We start from the raw sequence: 14,690 nt of genomic DNA, 5'->3' as shown, positions 1-14,690 counted from the left end.
CCAGGAGAAAGCCACAGAGAGGCAGCAAAAAATATTTAAAATAAACATTAATTATAATTACAACATATTACAATTTTGAAAGGAAAAAAATACAAAATCAATTATAAACTTTAAAGTATCAAATAGTTGTTTTTCATTTACGTTGATTTATTTTCTCAGGAAACCACAGAGACACCAAAAAAGTTTAAATATTTAGGAGAAAATAAGTGGAATCTTTGCAGAAATAATTTCTAGTAAAAAATATAAAAAATCAGCCAAATTAAAAAATTTTTATGTTTCAGGTTTTTTTATTTTCGCAGCTTAATTAATTTATCTTGCTTATTAATTAGGAACAAATGAAACTGGAACTATTTTTTTTTCTAGGGAGGAACATTTTCAAAAATAAATTTTTTCCCCATAGTAATTACGATTTTTTTTTTAATTTCGCAGGAGGAGTGTTCGGCGCCGCTGCAGGAGCTGAGCAACAAGATCAACAACCAGAACGCCGACGTCCACTCGCACCAACTGCTCTCCATCATCAAAATGGCCGAGGTCGAGGTCAAGGTGCCCGAGAGCAGCAGCAGCGGCGCCGCGGCGCCGCTCACGGGCTCCGTCGGGCCCGCCTCGTGCCTCCTCCTAGTCTTAGTCGCCCACTTGCTCCATTGCTTTGCTCACGCCCTGCCCTCGTGACCTTACCCCTGCGCCCCCCTCGACGCGATGACCCCACGACACGCCACATAAGAAGTTGACCCCCACCCCCTCTGCAAAGACACAGAAGCGAGTTTTTTTTTTTGCAATGAATAATCGCAAATTTTATTACAAAAATATTAAAACGAACAAAAACATTTTGAGTTTTTGTTGAAAATATTTATTTTTATTTATTATTTTATTTTTAAAATTAAAAATTTAATTAATTTAAATTATTTGTACAATAATTCAAATTATTTTATTGAATTTTCCAATAAATTAGAAAAACATTTTTTGTAAGTAATTCTTGACACCCCCGCTTGCTTCTGTGTTTTGACGACGTTTCAAATCGATCTCACCCAAAATTTTCTAAAAAAGCTTTTACAAAAACGCCCTCGCTCTCGTCTTGTGCTATATATCTACAGAATAACTCAACCGCTAAGGCATTATAGTCAAGTATAATCTCTCAATAATAATATGACGCAATCATCGTACGAATAAATCAACTATCTATTTACAAACCTGGCCAAATTAAACCACACATGCAAAAGTCACAAATTAAGTATAATATTTAAGGCAAAAATTATGTATCTCACTAATGTGTTAAGTCCGGAGACCCTAATAATTAATAAGCAAATTTTCCAAAAAAAAAATCTATATTAACTATAAATTGTACATACCTGCTGTATCGGCATATTATTATTGACCATGATAGTTAAAATATATATAACAATTATTGAAAAGTATATATATTAAAGTGTATATTCTTCAGCTCGTTGTTGATTTTTAATTCAAGAAAAGAGAGATTAAAAATAATGTGTTATAGAAAATAGTGACTGTGTACAAAAATTGCGTGTTGCGCAGTAAAAAAATGGATAAAAAAATTCTGAATTAATTAAAGCCAACAGGTTCTGTTGTGTGTTATGCAATCCATTAATTCTCCCTTCGGAAAATAAGGAATTATTATAAAAATTGCAAGCAGTCCATTTGCAAAACAGAAATCCCTGCCAAGAAAATCGCTGTTGCGTATTATTTCTCATTAGCTGCAGTCGTTCATTAATAGACGTTTAGGGTGGATAATTTAGTTTTAGTAGCACATCGTCTCTTGTTAAGTAACAATTTTATTTTTGTAAAGACTAAAGACATAATATGTGAGCTAAAGATTATCGTCAACCTAGATTTTGTAAGTCGCCTCATGTTTATCAAAAATTATATCACTGTTGAAACTGTAAATCAAAGTGCATGAGATTGTTAATTTTGTACAATGGAATATACTTTGAGAGAGTCGTTTGTTCAAAGAAGCGCGATTGTTACTATAATTAAAAAAAAATTAATATAATCACACAACACTTTAGTGAGCAGTGAATTTTACCATCTCTGTTTTTAGGGGAAAAGTTGGTTAGAAAACAGAAAGTTTTTTGTGTTTTCAATGGGTCCATGTAAGATAAAAAGAAACTAAAAATGATACATATTCGCCACAACACATGTCACTAATAATTATGAAGTAAAATAACAACTATATCATATTTAACAAAACCTGTTAATTTCAGAAAAAACTTACTCATATCGATTTGGGGCTAAAATGAAAGCGACTAATTTCTCAAAAAGTTAATTTGTAGGACGTGAACGGAAAAAGCAATACCGCGCATAATCAACAGGGAAATTTTGAAACGCACAGCAGCTTTTTGATGGAAAATTAAGTTTGGTCAAAACTGAAACGTTTCTTTATTCTGACCTCTGACCCTGTAATTGACGAGCAAACAAAATGAAGGATTTAAATAACTCAAATCGGCAGCAATACTCAAAATACACGGTATTATATCAAAGTTATGTCACTATAAATAGAGTATACATGTCAAGCAGATTTCAAAACGCAAAAATAGTGAGATGAAAAGTTTAATAATTGTGATGTGACTAGATAATATATTTATTGTGCGAGACGATCGAATCAGTAAAAGAAGGAAATGTTTTAAAAATTTTAAATATATAAAAACGGATCAAAAAAATCCAGTTTTGGTGTTTTTCCGTTGCAGTCGTAGAAAATTTAAATATATATAATTTTGGTTGGCTTTGGAAGGCGGAGATTTTTAAACAGACATTGTGATAATGTGAAGGCAAAATATATCGGGTTGGATCAAACAGAATATTTAAGATCAGGGTAGTGTTCGAAACACTTAATTTGTGTGTAATCTCAATTACGACTGAGAAGGGAAAATTTAATTTTCTTCCAAAGCTGTAGAACTTTCTGAAGGATGTTTTGAATCTCGCCTGGTAAATTCCAAAAGTCACTCTTATCATAAAAGAGTCAATTATCCTTTCTCGCATGAATTACTCGAGCACTATAGAAAATAAATTCTTCATTCCTCGGTCACTCGAGTTTCAATTGATTGATCTGAAAAATATGAGGGGCCTACAGCACACTAATGAAAGAAAGAATTAGCATATAATTGATGTGCTAAAAGTGACCTTGGTGTGAGAGCTTGGTTTGATTTTGCTTGCATGAAGAAACGAAGCACTGCTTTCTTCTTGATTGGATGGTGAACAAAAAAACTCTCAAAGAATTAACAAGAAAATATTGGATTTTTTAATTAACCAAAGATATCAACAAATCTATGTGCTTACAATTAGGATGAAAATGTTTGCTCAAATAATTGACGAGGATGTGCGAAGAGTAATAATTAAACTGATGAATATGTATTTGTTGTTTAGCCACACTTTTGGAATCAATATATCTCACACACAGACACACACTCGCGCTTAAATACTAATTAAATTCATCAGCACATCTATGTACTCGCTGTACCAGACAATTGGCCTGTAATAAGAGAAGAGCGTACGCGTAGACTTAATATATGTTGGTACATTGACCATAGTTAATTACAATGACTGTTGATTGGTTGGTTGTATCGGCATGCATAAAACAGAATAATTATACCACCCCGCCCGAATCCACACTCATTAAACACCTCTCACGTTGTTATACCTGTGCATATTTTGGTTCGGTTGGTTGTCGGAAATCATTACGAACGATATTGTACTGCCACTTCTATTGAATAATTCTCTATTACTGTCGCAGCATCTCATTTTAGTTCAGTGGAAAAATAAAAGTACATATATATCTATATGAGATTCGTTTGTAATTCTCGTTTTTTATTTCTCACCAAATAAATCCTTATATAGAGAATAAATCAAAATAATATAACAAAGATCTTTGACTCAAATCTCAGTTGAATGAATTTAATGAACAGATTGAGCAATTTTATACAAAGTTTTGGAATGCAAATCCATTAAATAATAATCCAAACTGAAAATTTAAAAGCAAAAACTCAACCATCAGATCTGCTTTCTTTTTCATAATAAATAGTTGCCTTTGCAATCCTTTTGGTTCTATCTTTGGTTTTGGTTGGCTAACAAGACAAGGTTTTGCACAGCGGTGAGAGTGGAGGCTTCGTTCTGGCCCGTGACCAAGTTTCTGTCCACACTGACATGGACAGCGTCGAGCTCTCCGCTGGCCGAGTAATGACCTCCGAGGTCGCGAGCCACATCTTCTGGAATGATCTTCAGAGTTGCGAAATTTGGTACTCGACACAGCTCCAGCACAGACAGCTAAAAATTTACACATTTTTCAAAGTTCAGAGAAATTTTAAATTAAATTACTCCTGTCAATGCGTAAGACTTGAAGGCCCACTTTTTATCCTCCTCCTTTTTGGCGGAGAAAAGACCGGCAACTCCCATTCCGATGGCACAAACTAATTCTAAAGAGAAAACATTATTTTATAAATTTAAGTTTCAATTTTATAATGATTTTACTTTTGTGTCTGACAAACTGGCAGAGTAGGAGGCCTAAATCTTTATCCTCGGCCAAATCAGCGGCAGCACCAGGGGCGTGTGGAAGGACAATGCTCGAGTATCTGTTGACGTCGATGATGTCCAAGCTGAGCGGAATTGCAAACGGTTTGGAGCGAAAATCATTCAGCCACCTGCGGCTCTGATCATCTTGATTGATGAATTCTGGACTTTTACCCTAAAAATAATAATAATTAGAAAAATTGAAATAGTGAAATCGACTAACAATTAATCAAAAATAATTTTCAAGGATGAAATTATTAATTAAATAACCTGTGGAGTTGCAATGGCAACACTGAACGCTGAATGTGTCAGAGTGAAGCACTGAATAAATGACTGGGCCGAGACACCTGTAATTAAAATTCAAATAAGTAACTAAACCATGAAAGAAAATAATAACAAATCGCACCTTCCGGCGAGCTTGGCAGAACAATCAAGCAGTGGTGTTTTGTGGCTGAGGCCATCGTAAATAAATGGGTTGACAAACTAATGCGTCAGCTTTTGTATTATTTAAGCTGACCGTTATTGATTGGAAATTGTCAAGTAAATAATAAATCAAGGCGTTAAGGTTTTTACTTTTCTGTGAACGTTTTGACAGCTCGGATCTCCCGAAAACACCCCTTTTGGATTTGGCCCTTTAAAATTGGAGTGTGTAAGACGGAGAAGAAGTGTGAAGAGTTCTCACAGCCTTAAATATCAACCAAATGCTTATATGCATCAAAAAATAGAATTTAATATATATAAATTCATTTTTAATTATATTAAAGCGAAAGAAAATGTATTTTAATTTATTTTGGGCAAAATATCATTTTAAAAACGTTAACTCCTTCTCTTTCACCAGTCTCAAGCAGAAGATGCGATTTTTCGAGTTGCCATGGCAATTCCACTGAAAGCCCGCGAAAGTACGTTTTTCCCTCGCGTACGTCCAGTTTGGCGCGCTTTTCACCAATCAAACATGGCCGCCGGGCCGATTCTCCTCTCGTCGTTGGGCAAACTCGTGCTCGGCAACGGTGGTGCCCCCTGCGGTCGTCCTTGGCATTGGCCCCGCCCCCCTGTCGATGCATGTATGTTTATCGAATATTCGCACATTCAGGCAGGCAGGATAAGGGCGAGCGCGAGCGAGCGGTGTCCGAGTTGTCAAGAGTGGCAAGAATTCGGCGCCGCGTCGCCCCTTCCGTGGCCGTGCCGAGCGGAGTGACCAGCGGCGCCGCCGTCGGCGCCACTCCAGAGGATCCTCCAGCAGCCGTTCGCCATCAGCCGAGCTCGCCAATTTCGAGTTTCGGAAGCACCATGTGTAGCTGAGACCGAATTCGAGGCCGCTGGGACATGCGTTAGCCGCTCAGGTGAGTCCGCCTTGTCCGAATCCGCCCAAATTCCATGAAAAAACGCAGAAATCACTTCAGGGGACTGAAATTTGCAAATTCGCGAAATTCCTTTTCATCCGCCAAATCAATTTTGGAAATTCTAGAGGCCCAAATTGGGTGGAATTTTGACCTTTTTTATTATTTTATTCTAAAAAAATACGTTTTCTTTGAAGATTTTTAGAATTGCGAATGCGCGAACTTTGTTGCTAAGTTGATTGTGAACTTTGGCGCCTTTTCAAGAATGGCTTCCCGGTGTGTTTACCGTGCTTGAAATTCGCGATTTACGAGCTCGCTTGCAAATGCAAAACCTTCCTTAAGCTAAACAAAAAAAAATTGCGACCTTCAACAAAAAGATTTTTGGAAAAATAGATAAAATTTAAAAAATAGCAGATATAATATATTTTTTTAATTAAATTAAATTTTTTTTGCTCAAAAATCCTGGCAATTTGCCTTTAAATTCCTCATTGTTGTTCTTTCTCTCTTGAAACAGAGGCGGGTGGTCTGTTTGTTCGAGAAACAATTAAAATGAGAAATCTTATTTTTTTATTTTTGGATTTTAATTTTAAATCGGAAGAAAACTGGATCAATGAGTTGGGCGTTGGAATTTTGGGTCCAGCAACCAACTATTTTCGCCCGTGCAAATCGAGCCGATTCGGGGGTGGCGTTACTTAGGGGTTGTTCACCCCAGGCGGCGCGTGCTCAGTGGAGCCTTAGCTTGTTTCCAGGCGAGGAGCAACAATCGGCCAACAATCCGAGCCGCTCACCTTGACGAGTCCCACTGACCCAATCCGCGCTCAAGCTAGATCGGACTCTGTAATTTTCAAATCGAGCCCCGCCTAGATCAAAATGACAATTAATCGGATGCTGCTCGGGCGTGTCCCTTTCCACCGTAATTGCATCTCAGCATGCGGAAATTATTAAAAGGAAAAGAAATTAAATCAAAAGAGTCAAACATTTTTTATTAATTCTTTTTATGATGCAAAATGCGAGATAAAATTGTAATCTATGCGAGATCTAACAGTCTGATTAAATTAATTGCACATGTACCCAACTGATAATTTTTAAACTTGGTGATTTCAAATTTAGAATCCACAAAAATACTTACAATTTAAATTTGGTTGTAAAAATTCAACGAAAATTTAGTTTGCCTTGAAATCTTGAAAAAAATTTATATTATTCAAAAAATTGTTATTTTATATGTACTGCAGTAAAGTTTACTAAATGAAATTATCTTCTTCAATTTATTTTGAATAAGATTATTTATTAATTTCCTACTTAAAGTTTCGAAAACAATTTTCAACTTTATAGATTTTTCAAAATCCTTGCTACGGATAAAATTGTTGATCGATCTTTTAAATAACAGCCAATAAAAGCTTAATTGTTTTAACTTTTATTGACCGATTCTGTTGCTGATGCGAAATTTCTCAATGAAAAGTAATAGAAAATTATATAACTTGCTGATGTGTTTTTATAGAATTATTTAAAATTGTGATTGACTAAATTAATCTAAAATTCTGTTTAATCAAAGTCGTTATAAATAATTTTCTAAAATGAATCAAATTTCAAAATTATAGCCAATTCGAGTCAAATTAATTTAAATATTTTGCAACCTCCTTGCTAATTTTCAGTCCGTTTTATCAACTCATATTTATTTTAGAGTTATTTTTTCCTTTATCAAATTCATTTTGGGTTACAAATTTCTAATTTCAATGCTAAAAAAAGAATTAAATTTTTATTCTTATCATTGATCTTTTATTTCACGATTAATTTTAACTGCAAAAAACCAACCAGTTTTCAATTTCAAGCAAGATTTTTTTTTTTAAATTGTAATTCTGCACGATTATTATTTATTTATTTGTATTGTTATCCGCGATTGTTTGGATTCTTTTCATCTGTCGTCTCGATTTTCCTCTTGCTCGGATTGCGAAGTCGAAGCGACAGATGATCTGGCCGCGGCGAGTGAGCGGCGAAGGCTGTTGCCATGGCAACAGATGGGCATCGCCGGTCACGTGTGTTGCATGCGAGAATTGAAGAGAGGCGTCTATTTTTACACCTTTGCCGATGCTAACTCACCAACTGCACTTGCTTATTTGCACAAACCGTGTTTTTTTTTTTGCAATAATTTTCGCCCAGCCGAGAAGTAGTGCAAAATTATCTCCCCGCGGAAGTGACTCATTTGCATCTCTTCTAGAAAAACAACTTGATGCACCCACACCGCAACGCTTTCCTTTTACGATAGCAAGGAAATTTTATATCTTGAGCAAAATAAACAAGCCTTGGAGTTTTCTTAAAATACAAATATTAAGGTTTGAAATAATTGTTTAAAAATGAAAAGTTTTTTAAATTTGTGTAACTAATTAACCATCAAATTATCTATTTAGCGCAGTAGTTGACTTGCAAGTTTCACTATTACTTATTAATTGGTGGCAAATTGAGCTTTGTCACATTTTTTAATTTTTAAAAGATCCATAGTATTTAAATTTGAAGTAGTAACTATAAATTTAATTTAAATATAATAAAAAGCGTGCCAAGAATTAGTTGAATAAATTCATAGGAATTTGTTGAGCACAAATTTAGAGTTTTGCGTCAGTACAATGAATTATTCCACTTTGAAGCTCTTAGCAATTTAACAATGAACAAGTTTATTTAAGTTCTTAATGTTATTATCCGGAAGGATCCTTGAATTATGCAATCAGACTTTCTTCAAAGTCAAGCAGGTTGCATAGTTCGGCTATTTGTTCAAAATTTTCCATTAATATGGTAAATTAAATGTGTGGATAAAGTAAATAAATAAAAATAGCAATAACAAAATTGTGTTAAAATAACAGTGATGTTATAAATGTCATTAATGTTTATTTATTCAAGTTTTCCTATTGATTTCGAATTTTAAATTTTATTAAATAACAACCAAAGTAAACATAAATCTTGAAGGAACCAAAATATACCAGTGGACAAAAAAATCTGCAATTTATTTTTGGAAATTAATGCATTAACAAGAAATTCCACATTCCTCTTCTTACACGCTTGAATCGTTTTGATCCCAACGTGACGAAATATATAGAAACATCAAAAAGTCTCTTATTTCAGGACAACTTTTTATGCAAATCACGATTCCTTTCGCGGTTAATAAATAAATATATACATTTGGCCAAAACTGTTACATTCGAAAGCCGCACTGACAAATACAATCATTTCAGAAATCGACTCTGGCGCGCGTGAATAATCAAGTCGGCTGAGCGATGACATAATTAAAGCGTCTGCGAATAGTAGAGTTTCTCGCTTTGGTCCGCCGTTATATTCAGCGAACATGGGCGGGGGTCTGACAGCCGTTTAATTTGGCGCGACTGATAAGAAGGACAAGTTTAAAAACGCCTTTTTATCTCAAAAGCAAGGCGAGCCCCGATGTCTCCGATTTATATAAAAACGCTTTGACAGGTTCGGACTTGTGAACATTTTTCTTTTTTCTCTCTGCCGTATAAATTTTGCACGTCCTCCCATTCATCCTGGATTTCTTCGGTCTTTGTTCGCGCACTCGGCCTTGGGGTGAGCAACGCGTGCAGCCCTTGAAAGCACCACTTGCGAAATTTCCACTCGGCGTTGGGAAATAAAATTGTATTTTGATGCAAATTTCCCTTGCAAACCGGTCAGCGATTCAAACGCCATTATGGATCAGAAATAACTTTCTTAATAAATTACGTTTTAGCACTTTTCGGATGAAAAGGATTGAGCAGGAAAGTCCAGTTTTTTATTGCTTTGTAGATCAGCCTAAATTTAAAAAGGATGGAACCAACCCAGGGCAATCATAATCCACCACAAAACGTACATTTTAAACAAGAAGGTTAATTTAAAAGACCAGAATTTCTAACTGCATAAAGTTTTGAAAAAGTTAAAATAAAGGTTGAAAAATGTGGTATAATTCATTTTTCCTAAGAAAATCACAAGTTAATTATTGAGCTCCTGGATTTAATTGATTTCTGCAAACAGATTGTCATGATAGATCGTACTTTGGTTCTTTTACTGCCAAATTAATAAAATCTTTCATTAATATTTTTCAATTTCAATTATGGCCGCCAATTTAAAGGGCAAAATACACATTTAATAATGATTTTCTTCACTTCCGGCATAATTAACAAATTACATAAGAATTTTTCCTCCTCTGTTAAATTTTCCAATAATTCATTACATCAGCACAATTTTAATTTCCTGAGTTAAAAATAATTAATTTCAAAATTTTATGGAGAAAATTGAATTTATTTTCTGTGATTTTAGTCTGGCGACCGGCGCGATGGAGGAGGATCTGGACGCTTTGGAAGCTCTGCAGGCGTCCGGCGAGGAAGAGGAGGACGTGGAGGAGGCGGCCAACGGCCACTGGTTCGACGAGCGCGCCTTCCTGGCCAGGACCAATTGCCGGCGCCGCCTCTCGGAATGCCTCGAGGAGGAGGAAGAGGAGGAAAACGCGGCCTCCGAGCCGCTGAGCGCCAACGGGGGCGGCAGCAGTTCCGCCTCCGGCCCGAGCGGCGGCGGCCCCAAGAGACACCACTCGGCCGAGGACAACGGCCAGCGGCTCAAGGCGGCGCCGCGGCGCCACCACTCGAGCGGCGGCTCCGCCGACTCGATTCCACCCTCTTGCAGTTCGCCCCTGCACATGGACAAGCGCTACGTTGACCTCAGTCTGGTCGAACTCAGGTCGCTCGCCTCCTCCTGCTCCACCCTCGACTCCAACGATGACATTTGGGTCATGCGAAGCACCGATAGCAGGGTGAGTTCAAAATTAAAAATAATCAATACCATTCAGGTTGAAATTTTGAATTTTCGTTCAGAGTTTTTATTACGTTGTATGTAAAATACACTGTAAAAAGTTTAAAGTTGAACAAGTTTTGAATTTTCAGCTATTTTATAATTTAATTTTACGAACTTAATGAAATCTGGTTATTGAAGCGTTTCCTATAAGATCAGTGGAAATTTTGATACCTATTGATTTTATTTTGCCAAATTTTTTGGGGTGATATGAACGGGATTGGTGAAATTTTTATGAAATTCAATCTGGCCAATTTTGAGGTATTTTAGAAAATTCCTGAGAAGCAATGCTAATTTTCAAAACTTCAGTTCTCTAAATGAATTAAATTTTTTTTATTTATGACATAATTACATTTGAAATGTACAAACTAATGCAAATGTAGAGAAAATTATATTCAAAATTTTTATTTTAAACACGCAGATTTTGAAAATGCTAAAAAGCAATGATATTTTCATAGAAATGATAAATGATTAAACATTCAGTTATTAATATTACTTTGATTTATGTTATTTTAAAATTATAAATAATTATAGAGATAAAATTGAAGTACAATTTTGTAAATAATTAGTTTTGATGATTTTATTTTTGTATTTTTTGCTATAAAAATTTAAAATCAAATAGTTATTGAGTATATTTTGAAACTTTTATCAAAATTTTATAAAACCATGGCCTATAATTTCCATAATAAAGCATAGGATTTAATTTGATTATAATTTAGTTAATCATTTTTCCAATTACATAGTAAAAATGTTATTTTTAATAGTTTCGTTTAAAGTAAGCAACTCTCTCAAACAATTTTCTTCCATTAATCGTTTTACAGCCTGAGTAATTAAACTCCGCCAATGAAACTAACTCTCATGAAAATCAACCCACCTTCAGGGTGGCACTCACTAAATTTAAAAGGTTGTACTTGCGTTAAATTTACGACCGGCTAAAAGGTGGAAAAAGAATTATATAACTTCTCCGTAATTCGAGGCGCAATTAAAGAGCGGGCAATTTGCACGGCCGTAAATATTCGCACTGGTTTTATGATGCTTTCGAATTTTTAATACATCATGCGGCTAAGGCCAGGGTTCATCTTTGAAATGGACGTTAATTGACATCGTTTGACTTCGTTAGCCGCGCATTAAAACCGGAAAAATCGTTTTATTTATTGCTCTCGTCTAATCGATTTGCGCTCAAAGCGGGTTCATTAACACTGAGAAAAAATGTCACCCAAAAACCAACCGGCTCTGAAGGCCGTAAATTTCATTAATGAAACGATAATTACGCGCCCGGACTAAAAAAATAAAATCGGCTCGTTTGCTCTTTATTTGCTGCCAGCGAGAGAATTAGTTTTAATTATTCAGTGACGTCAATTCAAATTCAACCGCGATTGTTCACTCGGCCCTGCACGGCTCGTGAAATGGAAAAATAAACAAACCGTCTCTGCACGCTAGATACATGAATCAGTTGGAATCAACCGATTGTTAATTCAAACGTTCGTCTGGAAAGCCCATTAAAGAGAAATTGTTGTTCTAGCGTGTAAAAATAAACATTGCTCATCGAGCGACCACATGTTCGGCGTCGTTTATTTTTAGAATTTTTTCTGCAACTCGCGAGGGAGTGTCACTGCAGCGTGACCTTTGCGCCAACTCGTCTCGCTTCAAATATCTCAATCTTTGCATAATCATCAAAAATGAATCATAATCACCAACAGACAACTCTTTGCTCAAATTAAATATTATTCAATTTTATATGTTCAAAATTTCCACATTTTCGAATGATAATCAATGTCAATCTGATTAGATATAATCCATAGCAAAAATTATTGAGGAATGGTTTCAATTGAAAAAATTTAAGATAAAATTTTCTCATCACATCTTTATTTTAGTAATTTAAATTTTTTAATAAATCTTCTCTGCGAGAGTTATAGTAAATTTCGAGGCCAAATATTGATTTATTTCGTTTTCTTGATGAAATTTTTAACAATCATAACAAGAAGATGTGAAGAAGTGAAATTTTGAGGAAACAATTATTTTAGAAAATTCCTATAAAGGGATGTTAAATTTCAAAAATTCTGATCTCCCATTATATATTCAATTTGACTTTTGCTGTTGGTTTCTCCTTTAAATTAAGCTTAAAAACTACTGCTCTGCCTTTGAATGAAGAGAATAATCATTGTACCATAATAAATCAGGCCGGTTTTTAGTGAAGGCAAGTAATTTTTACATTTTATTTAAAAAAAATCCTATTTGAAAACTGCTTCGCTCCTTTGTAATGTCAATTTTTTTCTTGGGAAATTTAATTTATTTGAAACGGCAGACAACGTTAAAAAAATTTCCTTGATTCTTCAACTTGAAGGGGAATTAAAAATTGTTTTCTTTAAAAAATGATCATAATCTCTGAACGCAGCTAAAGTTTTTGTGCGGCGCGCAATTCATCAGTGTCATCTGCCGCGAATTGGCAAAATCCACTTTGACGGATATGATGGCTATCGCGGCTGGATAAATAATAAATCAAGACAGACTGCAAAAGGACATTCTGGCGGTGACATTTGTCCAGAGGGAAAGGAGGCCACGCGAATTAGGAGATTTGGGCGTGCTGCCCCCACTTGGCCCGCCGCAAAACTGCGACCCTCCCCCTCCCCTGGCGCGAACACGGGCTGGCGGCCGGGTCCAGCGAGGTCTTCAGTTTCGGCGTGTGTGGGTGTCGAGGAAGAGCCTCTTTTGCTCATCGTGTCGCCTAAGAAACAGTCGCATGCTTGGATCCATCTGATTGTTGGAGAAAAAAAACTTCCCGACAGGTACGGCATTAGTTGAGAAAATTAGTAAATTTTTTATTCCAAAGAACTGAAGAGCCGGTTTATCTACAAATTTTTTTGAAAATTCCAGTCCCGAATGTCAAATGAAAAGCTGAAAAAGTACTCGAATATAAAAATTGGTCCAAAAGATTTTGATGAAAATTTATTTCTGTTTTAACTGAGGTAATATTCATTCAAAATTTCTTAAGATAAGTTATTGTTGTTGATTTGTTACATCACATTGTTAACATACAAATTGTTGAAAACATTCATTTTGAAAAAAGCTTTGAATGATCTCTAAAGTATCCATTTTCTTTTTAAATTTGCATTTCTTTATTATAATTTTTTACTTATTTAAAATTACTGATTATTTTCATCAAACCAACTTTTTATAAATCCTATGAAGTAAAAATTAAAGGACTGCCTTACAATTAAATTCTCCACTTTCCACTTTTTCAATCTAAATGTTCCAGGGAGTAATTATTTGAAGTGAAATTGTAAATTTTGGATTAAAAGAATAGATTTTTCTTCCATTTTCGTTGCCTTTGAACATTCGAATGGAATGGAAATTTTGGTGGGTTCCGGTTGTAAACACAAACTCGTGCACCCTGCGTGCGTTTCCTCTGCATCGATTTCACCCTCGGGTCCAACCCCCTTTTTGCTCGTGCGCTGCGTCGCGTGCTGCGGCACAAAAGTGACGCAGACGGAGCTCGTTATGTGTTTTTCCAACTGCTTTTCTGACTGTTAGAAACGCATTATATACTTATCTCGACTTATCTTTGGGGATTTTGTCACACTCAAAGCGGAGAAAGGAAGCCAGTCTTCATTAAGTTAGTTACACTGAATTTATTTTGCAGAAAGTTATTTTATATTGAAATTAACTTCGATTTAGCAGAGATTTTTTTAATTATTAAATTTGTTATTATTGCACATTAAAATAAAATAAATTCATCAAATTGTTAAATTATGCATAAACAAATTCAAATCCTTTTATTTACTTCTTTTCCAAGTAAAAACTGTAGTAAGAAATTAGTGATTTAATTTAAGCTTCAATTTTTTAAGTAGGTTTTCTAGCTTGTTTGTGGTTTTGAACACACGCCAAGTTGGAACTTGATTGGAACAACAAGATCTTGAGGGTCAAAAACCTCTTGGAGTTGGAAAAACATCTCTCAACAGTTCGTCACATTAACCCAAATATTTCAATTTTACTTATTATATTTATGGATTTCTTATA

At 35.2% G+C, this 14,690-nt stretch overlaps 3 protein-coding genes across 6 annotated transcripts in view; 2 read left to right on the top strand and 1 right to left on the bottom strand.

The window, feature by feature from the left end:
* The window catches only part of LOC132193967 (uncharacterized), an 82,380-nt gene extending 78,580 nt beyond the window's left edge, over positions 1–3,800 (top strand). For all 4 annotated transcript variants that reach the window (XM_059614970.1, XM_059614969.1, XM_059614968.1 and 1 more), the window contains one exon: positions 430–3,800. In XM_059614970.1, coding sequence (XP_059470953.1) covers positions 430–669 — 240 coding nt within the window. In that variant the 3' untranslated portion in view covers positions 670–3,800. The remainder of the gene's footprint in view (positions 1–429) is intronic.
* Positions 3,228–5,151, bottom strand: LOC132193970 (glutamine amidotransferase-like class 1 domain-containing protein 1). Its single transcript, XM_059614975.1, has 5 exons — positions 4,922–5,151; positions 4,786–4,862; positions 4,477–4,690; positions 4,324–4,421; positions 3,228–4,272 (listed from the first exon to the last, which is right to left on the bottom strand). Exons 1-5 carry the CDS (start codon positions 4,974–4,976, stop codon positions 4,054–4,056), a joined length of 663 nt encoding a protein of 220 aa, XP_059470958.1. The 5' UTR covers positions 4,977–5,151; the 3' UTR covers positions 3,228–4,053.
* A 434-nt stretch (positions 5,152–5,585) lies between these two features.
* The window catches only part of LOC132193981 (5'-AMP-activated protein kinase subunit gamma-2), a 34,235-nt gene continuing 25,130 nt past the window's right edge, over positions 5,586–14,690 (top strand). Inside the window, exons 1-2 of the mRNA XM_059614985.1 lie at positions 5,586–5,855; positions 10,146–10,635. Of these exons, the coding sequence (XP_059470968.1) occupies positions 10,162–10,635 (474 nt within the window). The 5' untranslated portion in view covers positions 5,586–5,855; positions 10,146–10,161. The remainder of the gene's footprint in view (positions 5,856–10,145; positions 10,636–14,690) is intronic.

The sequence above is a fragment of the Neocloeon triangulifer genome, unplaced genomic scaffold, assembly GCF_031216515.1.
Source record: "Neocloeon triangulifer isolate White Clay Creek 2 clone unplaced genomic scaffold, ASM3121651v1 ptg000005l, whole genome shotgun sequence".
NCBI lineage: Eukaryota > Metazoa > Arthropoda > Insecta > Ephemeroptera > Baetidae > Neocloeon > Neocloeon triangulifer.
This window is presented reverse-complemented; position numbering and strand designations above follow the sequence as displayed.